Source organism: Hibiscus syriacus, unplaced genomic scaffold (genome assembly GCF_006381635.1).
Source record: "Hibiscus syriacus cultivar Baekdansim isolate YM2019G1 unplaced genomic scaffold, ASM638163v2 tig00110610_pilon, whole genome shotgun sequence".
NCBI classification, from domain to species: Eukaryota; Viridiplantae; Streptophyta; class Magnoliopsida; order Malvales; family Malvaceae; genus Hibiscus; species Hibiscus syriacus.
In genome coordinates, this window is record NW_024062800.1 from 1248331 (window position 1) to 1267197 (window position 18867).

At 35.4% G+C, this 18867-nt stretch overlaps 3 protein-coding genes across 5 annotated transcripts; 2 read left to right on the forward strand and 1 right to left on the reverse strand.

The window, feature by feature from the left end:
* Window positions 1-213: 213 nt before the first annotated feature.
* Window positions 214-678, reverse strand: LOC120135602. The gene has a single exon (XM_039151859.1). The coding sequence runs from the start codon at window positions 676-678 to the stop codon at window positions 214-216; it is 465 nt and encodes a 154-aa protein (XP_039007790.1).
* Window positions 679-1900: 1222 nt separating this feature from the next.
* LOC120135485 (peptidyl-prolyl cis-trans isomerase FKBP42-like) lies at window positions 1901-5099 on the forward strand. 3 transcript variants are annotated; one of them, XM_039151758.1, is made up of 8 exons: window positions 1901-1943; window positions 2297-2371; window positions 2597-2779; window positions 3244-3333; window positions 3497-3681; window positions 3806-3928; window positions 4050-4202; window positions 4712-5038. In XM_039151758.1, exons 2-8 carry the CDS (start codon window positions 2335-2337, stop codon window positions 5036-5038), a joined length of 1098 nt encoding a protein of 365 aa, XP_039007689.1. In that variant the 5' UTR covers window positions 1901-1943; window positions 2297-2334. The 3 variants fall into 3 exon arrangements, with proteins under 3 accessions (XP_039007689.1, XP_039007690.1, XP_039007691.1); XM_039151759.1 differs by having other exon boundaries at window positions 1925-1943; window positions 2323-2371; XM_039151760.1 differs by lacking the exon at window positions 1901-1943 and having other exon boundaries at window positions 2335-2371; window positions 4712-5099.
* Window positions 5100-7226: 2127 nt separating this feature from the next.
* LOC120135603 (class I heat shock protein-like) lies at window positions 7227-7673 on the forward strand. The gene is made up of 2 exons (XM_039151860.1): window positions 7227-7281; window positions 7408-7673. The coding sequence occupies exons 1-2, from the start codon at window positions 7227-7229 to the stop codon at window positions 7671-7673; spliced, it is 321 nt and encodes a 106-aa protein (XP_039007791.1).
* Window positions 7674-18867: the final 11194 nt, after the last annotated feature.

An 18867-nucleotide genomic window follows, 5' to 3' on the forward strand; every position in this document is an offset into this window, starting at 1 on the left:
AAAAAAAGAATGGATATGACTTTATAGAACCATGATTGATGCAAATTTTCATTTTATCTTAAAGTGGTCTGCTTTCATTTGCAGTGGAATTGGTCGTTTTATTGGATTCGTAGAGATTAACGGATGCGATTGTTTGTTTTAGATGAATTGCATCTGTATATTCCAACCAAAGAACGAACAAATCTATACAAAACCAGCCGGCACACCACCCCACTATACAAGTAAATCCCAGCTTTCACAAAGAGCACTATGCCTAAGCAACTGCCGTTGCTTGACTCTACCACTGAGTTTTAGCCTAACAATCTCCTGAAAACGCTTAAAAACCTCTTCCACAGAGGACTTAGCCCGACCAAAAACCCTCTCATTTCTTTCCCTCCAGAGCATATAAATGCAATCATTCCAAGCAAGCCTCAAAACCAAAGCAGGCAAGGAACATCCTCTCGTCATGCAACACATCCAATCCAATTCCAGACCCCAAATCAAGACAGACCTACGAAAGCCACAAGCACTCAAAGAAACAAACCACAAGCGACTTGAAAACTCACACTGGAAAAAGAGATGACCCCTTGTTTCCTCCCCCCTGTTGCACAACAAACACAAAGATTCCACATTCAAGCCAAAAGAGATCAATCTGCTCCTAGTAGGCAACCTGTCAAGGACAACCATCCAAGCTACCATCGAAATCTTAGGAACATGCCTTGAAAACCAAATGATCCTATCCTATGGCACCTTAGACCACTGCTCCCTCACAGCTTTCCAAATACACGCAACAGAGGATAAGGAAGGTTGAACCAACTCAGGCAAATGAGCAACCAGACTACGGAAACGCAAAAGAAACCTCCAAGTCCAACTGCAATGCTGAGGACAAGCGTGCATCCAGAAGGATACACCTTTAAGAGCGTATTCCTAGATCCAGACGGATGCAATTGTTGAAAATGTTGGAGAAGAAGAGTGGAGAAGAAGTATACAACTGCAATTTACCATATATTTTAGTTTTGTTAAGAATATATCATATTATTAAGTTAGCTTTGTGGTTGGGTATTTAATATTTATTCTTGAAAGATACATGTTTGAATCCCATTGAAAGTAATTTTTCATTAAATGATTCTAACAAAACGATGTCAGTTTGGTGAGGGAGTCATGTCAGCAGCGTCACGGCGCGCGGGGTGGCATAATTGTGGTGAAACATAAACGTCATTGACATTTTCGAACCCGAACTTAAAGATGAGTGGTATTTGAAGTAGTTAACCCAATAAAATAATTACACCTTTTTTAAAAAAATTATGAAATTATTATTTAGAATTTAAAGTTATTATATTTTTAGACTATTTATAAAAGTAAAATTAAATAATATAAAATCAAAATTAATTGGTAATTATGAAATCAAACATATCGATTCTCAATTCACAAAACAAATATATTTAACAAGTGAAACAACCTTGAAGCACGGGTTGAGATAAGATTTTATATTAAGAGATAAAATTTATAAAATTTTAATAAGTGAAATAAGATTATCAATAAAAAATATTTAAATTACATAAAATTTTAAAATTTTTGAAGAGCAATCGTCATCGACAGTCTCCATTAATCTATGCCAGGAGATGAAAAGTTCAATAAACTTTTTATTTTAATAGAAAAAATCTTTTAATTAGATAATGATATATTTCATTATCTAATTGAGATACTTCTCATCAGTAGCACTTAACAAGACCTGTATCGTAGGAATACAGTAAGATTCAATTGGAATGACAACATTAGTTTTAGGATTAAAATATAACTTTTTAAAAGTTAAGAACTGAAATAGAATGAGTGTTATTGTTTGGAGGCCTTTTTACAATTAGCTCTTTTTATTACATACACTTTTATCGCAAGCTTAGGTTTTTGCTCATTCCTCAAAGCGGTGTTTGACTTGCGGGAGGCCTAATCTTTTTCCTGCCAATCAGGTTTTCGCATAATCTATGGATTTTTTTTTATTTTACCATTTGATTAAGTGTTTTCGATCTTGCTTTTTCATTGTGAAATAATCCGGAATTTAGTTGCTTGAGTGTGGAATTATTTGGATGTTGGATGTTTGTCTATGATTTTAGCCCTTTGCCAAATGGTTTATTATCTTTATCATTAGTTTTGATGGTGTCAGAATTTGTGTCACTAATTGCATGAATCCATTTATTAGTATTATTTTAAGTTTGATTATGATTCACTGTTCTCCTATCTTCCTTTAGTTTATTGTTGAAGTGTTCTACCAGTTTTATCAATTTTGAAGCTGATTGATTTTGGTTGTTATATGGGTACGCAGAATCCTGATTAGTTTTCTTTGGGTAGTGATTATAAGTAATGGAGGATGTCAAGGAGCACCAAAATCAATTCCATGGTAACTTTTCGAGCTCAGTATTTCCTTTTGGATGTTGAATTATCTGATATTTATGAAGCACGTTTTGCACATGGTGTTGTTTCTGAAAAAAAAAAACTGCCCTTTTAGCTTTCCATTGGAATCATTTCACTGCATTAAATTCCTTGTATCAATGCTACATTGATGATATTCTTCATGTTACTTTTTGATTCACACTTCCTAAGTATCTTGGCATGCTCGTCGCAGCTGAAGATGATGAGAATGAAATAGTCTCTGAAAGCACTGCATTTGTGCATGGGGAACCACTTCAAGATGCTGCTGGACCTCCAAAAGTTGATTCCGAGATGGAAATTATTCATGAAAAAGTAAGAAAGCAAATCATTAAGGAGGGCCATGGCCACAAGCCTTCAAAGTATTCTACATGCTTCTGTAAGTAGTAGAAACTTGTGAAATGTTTGTTTCCCATCTATTTTGCCTTTCTTTTATCTGACCGTATGAAAACTTGAAACACTTGTATCACAAGCCATTTGCGAGTGCTATTTGAAAACCAACATAAGTTATCTGGTCTAAATTTCTGTACACTGGTGTGGTTACACATTCACCGCCTGCAACTAGAAGCTTGAATCTTGTATCTGGTTCTTTTAGTTAACATCTTGATGAAGCTATACTAATGAGTAATCATTGTTCCTTAAATTATGTATTTTAGCACATTAGTTGAGCAAAATGCTAGTTTGGTAACTATAGATATTTAGTCTAGTGATCAATTTCGAACTTCTACTGCTCTTTTCTTTCCAATGTTGTTACTTAGTAGTTTTGTAGGAGATTAAGGAGCTGTACTAATTCATATTTTGTTATGTATTCCAAACGTCTGAGTAACTGAAAATATGGAACAGTGCACTACAAGGCCTGGGCTAAAAGCACCAATCATAAATTTGATGACACATGGCATGAACAACAACCACTTGAATTAGTCTTAGGCAAAGGTATGCATTTGACTGTTTTCTCTTGTTTTTGTGTATTAGTAAAAAATACATATTGACACTAAATCTATTGATATCAATAATCGTGTTTAGGAGTTGCTTTATTGTTTTCTGGTGTATTTGGCATATTATGAAATATTAATAGTTCTCATTACTGTGGTGACAGAGAAAAAGGAAATGACTGGTTTAGCTATGGGTGTGTCAAGCATGAAATCAGGTGAACGTGCATTGTTACGCGTGGGCTGGGAATTAGGTTATGGGAAAGAAGGAAACTTTTCTTTCCCAAATGTTCCTCCTATGGCAGACATAATATATGAGGTTGAGCTTATTGGGTTTGATGAAACCAAAGAAGTAAGTTGCTTTGTTCTAGTTTCATGTATTTTATATGTAGATCTTCATTTATCTTCAAAAGATTTTCTGTCTGGATTTTTCCTCATGCTAATCGAATGCCTCTTTTGGTGAGGCACTTCTTTAGGGAAAAGCTCGTGGTGACATGACTGTAGAAGAAAGGATTGGTGCTGCAGATAGAAGAAAGATGGACGGTAATTCGTTATTCAAGGAGGATAAGCTAGAGGAGGCCATGCAACAGTATGAAATGGTTATAGATTGGATTTCCTTTAAATTAGAATTTGATATCATATACCTATTTTTCTTCCTTTTAGTTCTCCTTATTTATTCTGGTGAGTTCTAATGATTATTCTCTTTTTTTTTCATGATAGGCCATAGCATACATGGGTGATGACTTTATGTTCCAATTATTTGGGAAGTATCGAGACATGGCTTTAGCTGTCAAAAATCCATGTCATCTCAACATGGCGGCATGTTTGATAAAGCTAAAGCGCTATGAAGAAGCCATTGGACACTGTTCCATTGTAAGTAAACATTCAAGCTAATGTGATGACATTACTTTTCTATTTAACTGGCTTCTCAATGTTCGTTGATCTGTAATTTGGCATTACAACCATGTAAAGTCTGTATAATTGGAAAACTTGAAAAAACAATTAGTCTATAATTCTCTCTGTTTGATATTTTATTTTCATTGCTTCTGAAGAGGAAAGTGATTAACTTGCATAGCGGTTTAATTGCTGGAAAGAATCAGTGCGAATAAGATTACTGTTAGTTTGTCATTTCTTTTTCACACATCCATGAACTAAACGGTGGCTTGAGGTCTTTTTATGTTTCAATCCTGAACTTGTTATGAAGCAGCTCGCAGCCACTAGATAGTTAGATTATAATTCCACCCGTTGATTTTTTTTGTCCTTAAATTTGCTGATTTTTATACATTTGGCCACTTTATGGTACTCGATATTCTTAGAGATAGCATGACTGTGTTTGTGGAGGTAATTTTCTTTGGTATTTTAACATCCTCGTTGGCTCTCAGGTATTATCAGAAGATGAAAATAATGTGAAAGCAATGTTCAGACGCGGGAAGGCCAGAGCAGAACTCGGGCAAACGGATGCTGCAAGGGAAGACTTTCTAAATGCTTGTAAGCATGCACCTGAAGACAAAGCTATTGCAAGAGAGCTGCGTAGGCTTGCTGAACATGACAAGGCTGTATACGAGAGGCAAAAGGAGATTTATAAAGGGATTTTCGGACCAAGACCAGAACCTAAACCCAAGAGAAGTAATTGGCTAATCAGGTTGTGGCAATGGCTTCTGTCACTACTCTATTGGATATTCAGGCGTGAAAGAGTGAAAGCTGATTAGTTTAAGCTCCGAATGAATTGCCAAAAAGGAATGATCAAATGAAAGCTTTGAATCGTTAAGTGGTTGTGGATGTTTAAGCTGAAGGCTTAATTTATTTGGTCAAATGGTGTTGGAGTTTTAGGTGTGGTATAAAAGCTCACAATGAATGTATGTGGAATAGTCTAGTCTTCAAAAACACTGTATTGCGTTGTTGCACTTGTGCTCATTCTACACTTACCTTTGAGATTAACATTTTTCATATTGAATAATGCAAATTAGTTTGGATGTGAACTCCGCTATTGAATTGCAAATTTATTTTTGTTTATTGGAAAGGAGACTGAAGTAGATCGTAGGGTGTAATTGCTTTATTAAAAATAGCTTGCAGATTTTTAAAAAAAAATAAAAATAAATTATACCTATGATAATTTAACTATTGCCTCTTTTAATTTTGTTAATCAGATAACTATTTAAATGATATCAATCAAGTTACATGCCTTAAATATTTAACGGAGTTAACGAAAGTGGTGACATTATAGTTAATAAATTTGATATAATTACACATGTGATTCTTAATACTTATACATTCTATTTATTTAGTTTTAATTTTAATTTAATAAATTTAGTCACCTAATCAAATAGTGACATGTGCTACCGTTAGATTGAAGGGTTTTTTTATAATTTTAATTTAATTATTTTTCCACTTAGATGTTGACATATGTCACATCTGGTCGGAAGAAAAATAGTTAACAAAATTGGTACACTTACACATTTGATCCTTAATACTTATACATTATATCAATTTAGTTCTAATTTTAATTTAATTCAATAAATTTAATCCTCTAATCAGATGGTGACATGTGCCACCGTTAGATTGAAGGGGGTTTTTGTAGTTTAAATTCATTTAATTTAATTATTATTTTTTCCACTCAAATGCTTACATATGTCACTATCTAATTGGATGAAAAATAATTAATAAAATTGATATAATTACATATTTGATTCTTAATAGTTATACATTCTTTTAATTTAGTTCTAATTTAAATTTAATTCAATAAATATAATCTTCTAACAAAGGGCTAGATAATATAGAAGGGGTTTGGGAGGACTAAATCTCTATCCAATAGAAGGAATGTGCGCATCCCAGCTAGCTACAGAGCCAACCTCAACCTTTGTATTATGTATTACACCATAATATATGTATTATACTATAGTTAATTTCAGAAAATAAGAACAAAAAATAATCACGAGGGGATTTAAACCTAGGTCAAATAAAGAACTTGGAAGCACCAAACCACAAAAACAATTACTTCATTTGATTATTATATAATTAGATAGATTTCATATATTTAATAAAAAAGAACTATGCATATTACATATTAAATATATACACAGGGACGAAGCCTAGATTCCAACTCAAAGAGATAAAATATAATTAATCATAGAAAATAAGAGGATCAAATATAATTATCTAAAATTTGGAATCCTAATTTAATATTTACTCATATATTTTTAATAACAGAAAAATATATGAGAGAATAGTTTAGAGCAGTGATGGATCTAGAAATTAAAAATTGGGCGTCCAACATTTTAATACTCTATTTAAAAACATTTTGGGTATATAGATTCTTTTATCTAAATTCAATACTCTTTTTGAAATAATAAATGTGTAATGGCTCTTCTAGGGAGTCATATACATCCGCTCATGTCCTGGACGAAGCATATCTTTGTTCCGGGATATAAACACAAACCAAATCAAGCGGACGACAACAGTGTAGATCACCATTAATCATTTAATAAAAAAATATTTATTAAAATCAATATTGAATTAATATAGGATCTACCACTTTATATTACCAACATTAGGAATATATTTTAATGTGAAAATTACTACCCCATTCAAAGATTTCAACATTTATGCGGATGTCATATTCTTTCAAATCCCTTTCGTTATATCGATAAAATAAATTTCATCTTAGCCTGAAAGAAGAGCCTTCTCTTTAAATACCATGCATGCATACATGCATGCACAAAAACACATAACAAAACATCAATCATTCCACTATTTCACATAGATTTTCCCACATTCATGCCATCCCCATTTTCCCTTATAAAAACCTTCACTATTTAGCCTCGCATTCGTAACCTACTTGTTGCCTTTGACTAGTCACTTTTACGACCGTGTCGATAATTCTGAGAATTCATCACAGTGATGACGAGCCTTACTACCATCGTCCGGCAGTTTGGGATCCGTTCCAAGACTTCCGGTACGGCGGCAGCAACCTCGTTACAACGGCTGCTCCGCTGCCGAATCACGGTTCGAGCTCACAAAGCTGGACTGGAAGGAAACCCCGGAAGCTCACTTGTTCGTAGCTGAACTTCCGGGGCTGAAGAGGAACGAAGTGAAGGTGGAAGTGGAGGAGGGGCGAGTGCTCAGCATCCGCGGCGAGAAGAGCGTGAAGAAAGAAGTGAGCGGCGACATGTGGCAGCGCTGGAACGTAGAAGCGGGTCGTTCGTGAGGAGTTTCAAGTTGCCGGAGAACGCGACGGTGGATAAGCTGACGGCGTGTCTGGAGAACGGGGTGCTGACCATCACAGTTCCTAAGAAAGAGGCCAAACACTACCCTAAAAGAAGCATTGAGATCTATGGCGGAGAGTGATGGGAGGGTTCCCTTTTGACTAACAATTTCGTGAGGGAAAATCATGATGATCTTATATAAATAAATAAAGAACTCTCATATGAATGCTTTTGCTGTACTTTTTATATTAGATTAATGTATCAAACGGTTTGAGATGTTGTGGTCGTGTATGAGCATTGTCTATACTAAATAAAATATGATTTCAAATTTATGAAACTTTGTCTATACTAAATTAACGCTCGTTAATATTATTACCAACCTCAAATTTAATTTTTTAAAAGCAAATCATATAATAAGGGCTAGTTTATAAGAAACATACCCAAAACCTTTTTTAACCATAATACCATTAAACAATATTTCTTTTATTATGAGTGGTACTCTTTTGATAAAAATGTGTTTTGTAAGACACGTCTTTATCTATATAATAATTTTTTCGGACGTTTTCTCGCATACCGATGTCATCTAGGATGAAAATGAAAGAAATGAAGACTAATGTGCAAAAAATTATTTGCACGAGCTCGAGCCAACTAGACGGTGTCAACATGTGTATAGACCTTATCTTTAATTATTCAATGAGTACATGTTTAAAAGAATATATTTAAATACATTAAAAATTCGTAAATATAAATAATATGAGATTTGAGATCATCGTGAAAAAAAACTTGTTGATTTCAAGTTGACAAAAACAAATCCTAAAATTTGACCAAACTTGAATCAATACTAGGTCAAATATAATTTTAGATAGCTTAACATCTCAAAATTTAACTATATAATACGATAGTCAAAGACAAATTTTAAAACTTGATTAGACTCGTTGTCTTATGAAATACTCAAAATTTTAGTATAAAAATTTGTCTTTCTTTTTTGGTATAACCACGAATATCTCATCTATTGATTGAATATTACAGAGGCAATTGCAACCTTCTGAATCCAGTGTACTCTATTCGTAATTTTAGTATAAAAGTCTTTAGATATTTAGCTTATTATTCTTCATTTCTTACATTTTAATACTGTACGACATCAAGAAATTATGATGAAGAATGAAGATCAAAATCCGGATTTATTAGCAAGCACCCGATGGATTTATTAAAAGAGATGATTTCTTTACGTACACAAGAAAACAGTATAAAGAAGCGAATATTGAAAATGCTACAGGGGGGTTGCTTGGAAACCAGTTTTGCAGGATTCTAAAGTGAAAATATTAAAAAAAAAAAGAAGAAGGATTCTATATTTCCTCCCATTTGAAACCCTCTTTATGTTCTTCGAAGAAAAAAACCCAGACAAAAGAGAGGAAGAAGAAACAAAATGAACATGGGGAGCATGTGTCACGACCGCGCTCCACACTCATCGACATTCAGCCACGCACACGAGCTTCTACTGGGGCCACGAATCCCAAATCCTCTCCTCGGGTTGGCCCGGTTCCAGCAGCGGCATGTACGCACTGGCTTTGTTCTTCGTATTTGGCCTGGCGGTGATGGTTGAATGCCTCTCGTATCGCACCATCGTTAAGCCTGGGGCCAACAAGGTGGCCGCTTGGTTCTTTAAGACGGCCAAGCATACCGTTCGTGCCGGGCTGAGCTACGTCGTTATGTTGGTTGTCATGTCGTTTAACGGCGGCGTCTTCCTCGCTGCGGTTCTCGGACATGCCGCCGGCTTCTTGGTTTTTGGGAGTAAAGTTTTTGGAAAGCAGGGAGGGACTGAAAAACTGCCCGACCTTAGTCCTGGGAAATAGTGTATGTAGAGTTTGAGTGGTTAAGGTTGTCATGGTCTTGATCTGTAATAATCCTGAGTAAACATTCGATGTGGGAATCATTAATTTTGTTCAATTCATTTTGAATATCTAAAGAAAATCTATTTGAATTTCAAACTATTTCACTGATCAAACCTAACAACAATTCTCACACTAATAACATCAACTAAGCACCTCCTTCATTAGCTCATAATTAAGTGGTCATCAATGTAGTTTATCATTTTTTTCAAAGAATTTTTCACATTTTCATTTTTTAATCCTAGCCATCAATTTACATTCATCTAATAATACTAATTCAAAGAATAATCTCAATCATTAATTTAAGTTCATCCAATAATCCTAAATTATTGTAAAAACGAGTTTCTTACATTGTCCAAGTAAATCATACCTCATATCAATGTCAAAGTTTTTCATTTTTTCATTATATAATGGATCCTACTCCTAATAAGTCATTATTATATTTTCATAAAATTATTCGATGAATCGTTTTATTATTTCTTTCTTAATGATTTAGGAGTATTACAAAATAATATATATTTTAAATTTTTTTAGCTATTGGCAACGTATACATACTCTACAGATGTAATTGTTCAAATTCAATCTCCTTAAACTATATGTTTGATGGGCTTGGTGTGGTTGTCATGATCATTGGGTATGGGCTTAGTGTTCATGCTACAAAGACCAAATATTGATTTTGGTTCAGTTTTGTTTACAATCAATTAACGAGAAAGAATTCCTACCATTTCAGCCTTGTCCCCCAAGTATCATGAAATCAAATTGGAAGTTGTTTTTGAAGAACTTGGCACTACTAATCATATAAATCGAGTGGAAACACATTTACACGTAAATTATTTCATGTCCCCAAATCATGTTTCCACCTTTGGCTTAAAATCTCCTCAGCAACAAGAAATGGCCCTTCACACTCATGTTTTCTCCCCATTGTTCCTACTGATATTGGCGGTCATCATCCATCCCTTGTTTGGAGCTGCTAATCATTTGAACGACGAATCCCGTGGAAGCGGTTTGCCGACACACATCGAGCCATGAATATTGTGTCGGTAACATGGTTTTGGGGGCGCCGTTGACGGCCGTAGGGATTGCTAGTACCGCCCTAGGGTGGGCACAGATAAGAGCATTGGAAGCTGGAACTATAATATCCAGTTTACTCAAAGATTCTGCTTCGGCAGTCCATACTTATCGCTACCAGTTGCGGCTCCAAAAATGTTGGGATCTTAACATGAAGGCCATAGTGGACCTTTGGAGTGCTAACGATTCGTTTTACAGCAAAAACATCAAGGCCATGGTTAAGTATCTATATGGTGCTGCACGTGACACTAAAAGGTGCCAAGTTCTAATAAGTGGACTCGACTTAACAGGCTTGGCTGCTAAGAACTCTGACATAATTAAGCTCACTGAAATCTGTATCGTTTCCACCAAATTCTTTTGAGCATACTTTTAAAGCTTTAAGTAAAAATTGTGTGTATATGTAATAGATAAATAAAGGATCCATACATGAAAATTGTAAGACTATTGCATACAAATATTTTTAATGGAATCCCTTTGTAACACCCTAGACCAGTACGACATACAGTCGATCAATTTAAGGTGATATACGGAACCACCGAAATGGTTGGCCAACTTTTTCGTACTTTCTTTAAATATAAAAAAACTGTAAAATAACTGAAGAATAAATAAAATCTTTACACTGAGGAGCTACAAATTAAAATATTTACTCTTTACAAAAATAATACAGACCGCTCTACTGAAACTACAACTCAACTGGACAATAAAGTTTACAAATGTTGAGACGTACTCTAAATCTGCACTGGTCTGAACTGGGTTTTAGTCTATCTGCGGCTCCTTACCTGCTGGATCTAGTGACCTTCCCACGGAAACAATCCGAAGGCTGAGCTAACTAGCTCAGCGACACACTAATAGCTAAAATATACTAATTGCATATCACTGAAAGGCTAACTATCAAGTCTACTGATCGGATCTGCTTAGTGAATATCCTTGCGATATTCACTCTCTACGCTACTGTAGACATAATGGTGCGACTGAGAGATTACTGCATCTCGGAGCTCATGTGCCCCTCTAATCTATTGGGATATGGCCCATAGAATTTCTACATCGGACACCATACCCCTGACTAACCCACCCCTTGTGAGTGTCAGACCTTAGGCCTCTTAGAAGAGTTTCGATACTCATGCCTAAAAAACACAATTTTACCCGTAAACGAAGAACAAGTATTGATACTAACCCTATAGTATCGATACTCTACCTACAGAAGTCATAAAACAAGCACGAGAATCTCTATTTTTCAATCCCAAAGACGGTAGTCAGGTCCCCAAATATACTTAAAGTCTTATGTGATATTAAGGGAGAATAACTAAGGCTTAGAAACATGTTGAAAACATTAAACATAAAATCTACCATGGAAGGCTAATAAACATGCTCATACTCAACTTTCAAGCTAAACTTCTTTCTAATGATCCTACAACTGATATGGAAAAGCTAACAGTGTGTTACCTGACCTCCTTGGTTGCTAAAACCTCTCCCAATTCTACTAGGAATGACCATTCCTTTGTTTCTAACTTTGATACTCTCTTCCCCTTCTTTATTTAATCATAGACAAATCTAAGAGTTACTAACTTGCTTTTGACTTGGAAACTATAATAAAAACATTCTAAACAACTCAAATCCTCTCAACTATCTTAGATTCTTGAATTCTATAAACCTCCCCATAAACTCATTTTCTAAAAACTTAACCAAAACCTAAGATTAAGAGCTTGAAATGAAGCTTGAGAGAAGGAGAATAAGACTCTTACCTTGGTGGATTCAAACTAAGCTTGAAATTCCTTAAAGATTGATCTTGGCTAAGGAGAAAAAATAAAGAAGTAGAATATGGAGAAAAAGAAAATGGGAAGATATTTTTGGGGAATGACTCACGTGAAAAATAAGGGGTTTTTAACCTTTAAAACAAGCTACGGGTAAACTACACTGTTAGTCATTCTCCCTTTAACTCACTTTTAAAAACACCACTATCCTTTAACTATTGAGCCAACATAAGCTCAATACCCTTTTTAAACTGGTCCAACTATCTTAAGAGGTCTAACTGGCTTTACTTTTGGGTTTTGGGTTGACTCGAACTACTACCCCGAGTTCCGAGGCCCCCTTATAATATTAAATTATTTATTTTAAAAACTAACATTTTTAAACGTTCTAATCCGATTAAAAGGTAGCATAATGTTATTTATATATATCCTTTTTCTTTGGCACTATGCTGATATAAACTCTCTTTTTTGTTACTTGTTGAAAGGATCAAACGACCCTATGTATCGGCAATAAACATCACCATACTCCATTATTTTCCGTTAATGTTTTACATTTTTTTGGTCTGTTTTCTGGTTTAAATGTTATTTCGATAGCCTCCTAGATAAGAGGTTTGGTTTTGGTTGGTTGGTTGAGCAAACCGTTGAAATTATTAGAAATAGCGTGGTCCTGCCTCACCCCTCCTCCCATGCATATAATTTTCTGGCAAAACTGTTAATCATGGTTTTGTTCGCGAAAATGATCATTATCAGAAAGAAATAACTTTTTTTAAAATTATAATCTCAAATTTAGTTCTCGAAAAATGTTATCATTAGATAATAATTTACTATCAATAGTAGTATTTTTTTTATTTAAATGGTGAGAATTTCATTACCTAAATTCTTAGGCATTTCAACTTCCTCCCACTTTAACCAAGAATACCCCAAGGTGGCGTTTGGTTTGCTAGAATCCCTTGGAATTAGGGGGAATTGAAATACAATTTCATCATTTTCTCATGTTTGGTTCAAGTTTTTAAAGGGGGAATTAGAATCCAATTCCATCAAGGGAGAGAAAGTAAATTTCATCCATAACATGATATAATTGAAATTCTTTGGAGGATGGAATGTGAAATTTGACCATACTATCCTCATCAATATTTTGGTATTCGGGTCGGATTTTTTTAAAAAAATCGGGTTCGGGTAGGGTTAGGTTTTTTTTAAGTTTGATATTCGGGTCGGTTTTTTTTAAGTGTGATATTTGGGTCGGGTTCGGGTTTAGGGTGAAAAATACCCAACCCGTCCCGAAAAAATATATTATTTTATCTTATATATTTAGGAATAATTATAATAATACTCCTCTCTATATATTTTTTTCAATTAAGTCACTATTTGTATTGAATAAAAATATTTTTTTATTATTTCAGGTCGGGTCGGGTTTCTAATTCATATATTCGGGTCGGGTCGGGTGAAACTTTATTTTGGTTGGGTCGGGTCTCGGGTGGACCAAAAACCCGACCCATGGTCATCCCTAATTGTGACGATTTTAACTTATGATGTTTATTAGTATGATTTTTATAATTTATTGAAATGAATAATCGATCAATAAAATGAAAATTTAATTTTTTTTTAAATCTTTATAATATATTGTTACATGTAAGTTATAAAACAAACTAAAATTAAGCAAAAAAACAAGAAGGGCAATTTTGTCATTTTACATTATTGAAATCAAATTCATCTGACATGTCTGCGAACCAAACATAATATGGAATTGGATTCCAATTCAATTTCCTACCAACCAAACAGATTTCAGATTCAGATTTCAATTTCTACATATTCCAATTCCTTCACAGATTCTAATTCCCTCAGAAACATTCTAGCGAACCAAACGCCACCCTAGAGATTTCTTTCCATATGAATTCTTTTCATTATCATTATTCGTGCTTTAATCAAAATTATAAACATAATAATAATAATAATATACCAAAAGTTTAATTTTGTAAAATATTAATAAATTTGAGTAGTTAAAATCATTTTATATTTTTAATACTTAATATATTAATTATCTATAAGTTTATGAGGTAAAAATTATATTATTGTAAAAAATATATTTAATTGAAATAATATCTAACTTTGGGTTATTAAAAAATGAAACTTATATATTGAAAAATAATATCTTTGTCCACTTGAGACCACAATATTATTTTTTCATATTATATTAAATTTTATATAAATAAATATGATACTTATAAAAATTGTTTAAAAATATAAATTTCATATACTAATTATATTAATTATATGTTAAATATATTTTTCCTCAAAAGTTACATAGTATAAAAATTAAAATATTTCTATGAGTTCTCATTCAAATATTTATAATTTAATATTATAGTTTAATATGTTGAAAAAACATATATCATAAGGATAATTTACTAAAGTTTAATATATAGTTTAGTAAAACATATATTAAATTAGTCTTATATTCCTCCAACCAAACATTATAATCTTACATTCATGATAAACAAACCAGAAAAGATAATACGATATTATAATAATCTTATTATCAAACATAATCTTATATTATGCGAAACAAATGATACCTACACATGGATAAAGAGATAAATCGATGAAAGTTGAGGGTACCATTGTCTTTTTAAAAATTTCAAATTCATATATAATTTATATAATATTTTGTGTTTCTTTATTAATGATTTAATTTTACATTTCTTAAATTTTAAATATATATCGTTAAAATAAAATTTTAAATATATATCGTTAAAATAAAATTTTACATCTATCGTATATAAATATTAAATTGAATAAAATAACTCAATATAATCAAAGGAGGCATTGTTGGGGTCAAAATGAATTTACTGTTCTTGAATAATATAGTTTCGATCACTCCATGGTAGCAGCGTGTGTAGGGCGATGGTGCCCAACTCACTGCAACCACTCCATTAATTGGGTAAGCAACTAAATACATACGTAATGCATTGTAGGGTTGTGTACTTGGAGTTTGACGGCAAATGTGTGGTCTGCTACCGGAGAAGAGTCCTTGCCCAATTAATGTTGCACTGCTCTTCATGGGTGGCTAGGGGCTGTACCTATATCCATCTATTCAGCCGAGTTGATGTGAAGAAGAATCGCACAGAATTTGATAAACAGTTGGAATTTACCACCTCTCACTGGGGTTTAGGTCATGAAGGAAAATATCAACAAAAGCAAACAGTGATTGTTGAAGTTATCACACAAGAATCTTGAAGCTATTAAAGATACATGAAGTGTATTATCACACAAGAATATGCAGAGTATTTATACACGAGTTTGCTGCCTTCACATCCTACTAACGGCTTCTAACCACTCTAACAACTCTAACCAACTGCATGTACATTAACTACGCATACTACTAGCAGCACGCACGTACGCATGTAATCATGCTTCAACATTCTTCTTGTCCTTCTCAGCTGTTCTCTTCTCTGCTACCTGCACTTTCTGAGTAAACACCACATGTGCAGACTTAGACAACGGTTTTGTCATCCCATCAGCCACTTGATGTTCAGACGGAACATAGTTAACTCGAACAGCTCCACACTCAACTTTTTCACGCACAAAATGTATATCCAATTCTATGTGCTTTGATCGAGCATGAAATATTGGATTAGCACTCATGGCAATGGCACTCGTATTATCACTCCACACAACCGGAACAACATCAACTACTTCACCTATGTCTGCCAACAGCGACTTAATTCATATCACCTCGGCTACCATATCAGCAACACTGCGGTATTCAGCTTCTGTTGTTGATCGAGCCACTGTCTTCTGTCGCTTCGCACTCCACGAGACGAAATTACAACCAAGAAAGACACATGAGCCAGACACAGACCTACGGTCATCAACATTACTGGCCCAGTCTGCATCAACAAACGCAGTCACACAGCACCCTTCAGCTGCAGTCGACCTCCTGAACACCAAACCCCAATCAATTGTACCACTCAAGTAACGTAGTATCCTCTTAACAGCAAGCCAATGACCATCACAAGGATGATGCATGTACTGAGCCACTCGATTAACACTAAATGCAATATATGGCCTTGTATGACTTAAGTACAAGAAGGAACCAACTATACTTCGATACATCCAAGCGTCTGAAAGCGATTTCCCAGCATCACTCTTTAGTTTCGGTGACACCACCATTGGTTTAGGAGCAGGTTTGGCAGTAAGCATCCCAGTCTGCTCCAGCAACCCTTGAATAAACTTGCGTTAGCTTAACACTAGCTGTTCCGGTGATCTACGAACCTCAATACCTAGGAAATATCCAAGCTCTCCCAGATCTTTCAAGAAGAACTTTTTGCCAAGAAGACTAACTACTTCATCAACAGCATCACTCGATTCACCTGTTATGATAATGTCATCTACGTACACAAGCACCAGTGTACGAACTCCACCTACTCGACGAACAAACAACGATGCATCCGTCGTTGTACCACAGAATCCCATTTCTAACAAGAAGTTGCGCAGCTTTGCATACCACATACGTGGCGCTTGACGTAACCCATACAGGGCCTTCTTTAATCTACAAACCAACTGGGTCCCATCAATGGAAACACGTTCAAACCCTGGTGGTTGTACCATGTACACCTCTTCTCCGAGGTCCCCATTAAGGAATGCATTGTTAACATCCACTTGCCTCAAACTCCAACCACGAGTGACAGCTAGTGACAAGACTACATTCACCGTGGTAGCTTTCAAAACAGGGCTGAATGTATCACTAAAATCATGGCCAGGTACCTGTGAGTAACCCCTCGCAACAAGACGAGCCTTATGCTTCAACACAGAACCATCAGCATTAAACTTGATCTTGAACAACCACTTACAGCCAACTGTTGCACGCCCTTTCGGTAATGGTTCAAGCCTCCAGGTATCGTTTCTCACCAATGTATCATACTCAGCCAACATTGCTTCCCTCCACTGAGGATTTTGAAGTGCCTGAGTAATTGAACACGGCTCACTGTGACTGTCCCGGGCTTGAGCAAGGAGCACATTTGGTTTAAAAATCCCTCGTTTACTGCGAGTGACCATCGGATGCTCATTGTGAACCGAGGAACAACCTGGAATAACCTCTGTCTGTCTAGGTGCCTCAACAGGAACTGAGGAACTCGCTTGTGCAGCCTCTGCTGGTGCAACCTCTGTCTGACTAGTCACGTCATCAAGAACTTCCTCATCATCCATAGCACCACTATTTTGACCTTCACGAACAGTTTCACTGTTAGCAGGCTGACCTTCCTCACTACTAGGGGCTCTAGCTACCTCAACTTCTGGCATCACCTCAACACCCACTAGTTCATATCCAACCTTGTGCACCACAGGTTGTGAGGCATTACCACAAACACGTCGCGCACCTGGAACCACCATCAAGGACGCTCCAGTACATGGCCTTTGTACACCTGTTCCACTTTTCTTCCCACCTTCAAGTCAGAAAATGGAAACACTCGCTCATCAAAAACTACATGTCAAGACACATACACCCGTCCATCAGGTGCTAAGCACTGGTACCCGCGATGATTCATATTGTAGCCCAAAGACACACATGGTTATGACCTGTATGCAAGTTTATAGGGTTGAAACACCCGTAGATGAGGGAAGCACCTGCAGCCAAACACCCTTAGATGATCATACGTAGGAGGCTTTCCAAATAGTTTCTTAAATGGTGTGCAACCGTGGAGTACCTTAGTTGGCAACCTGTTAATCAAGTGAGCTGCTGTCACTACTGCAAATGACCAATACTTTAAAGGTAAGGCTGCTCGAGCTAGTAAAGTCAATGCCATATCAAATAAATGCCTATGTTTCCTTTCAACCACTCCATTCTGTTGAGACGTATGAGGACATGTCACACGATGATGAACTCCACACTGTGCAAGCACGACTGACAGAGATCGATACTCTCCTCCCCAATCACTCTGAACAGCTTTCACCTCCTTACCAAATTGAGTTCGAACTAGCCTCTAAAACAAGTGAAATGCTTGAACAACATGTCCTTTGTTTTTCAGCAAATACACCCAAGTGTGCCTTGAAAAGGCATCAACAGATGACACATAAAATCGAAAACCGTTTGACACAATATGACCAGGACCCCATAGATCGGTAAACACCAACTGGAACGGTTGTTCATATTTAGTTTCAGATGCATAGAACGACAGCCTATGGCTTTTGCCCATTTGACAAGAAACACATACAGGAAGCAACTGTTTATTAAAACTACTTGGCAAGTCGATATTACATTGCTTGCAAACTTGCAACAAAACTTTGTATGATGGATGACCCAACCGATCATGGCATAGTACATAGTTATTACTAGAATTAACTACATTTGCTTCAGCAGATCGACCCCGAATAGAGATAACACCACCGAATTCATACAAGCCATCCGTTTCTCTACCTCGTAGCAACACATCACCAGTTCTTTCATCTCGAACAACATAGTGATCAGCATGAAATTCTAGAAAAACTCCATTATCCCTAGCAAGCGTGGAGACCGATATCAGTTTCTTAGTTATTGAAGGTACATGTAACAAGTCACTCAACATTAAAGCACGACACGCAGTAAAAACAGATGCTCGACCAATTTTATTAATGCACAAATCATTACCATTGCTTA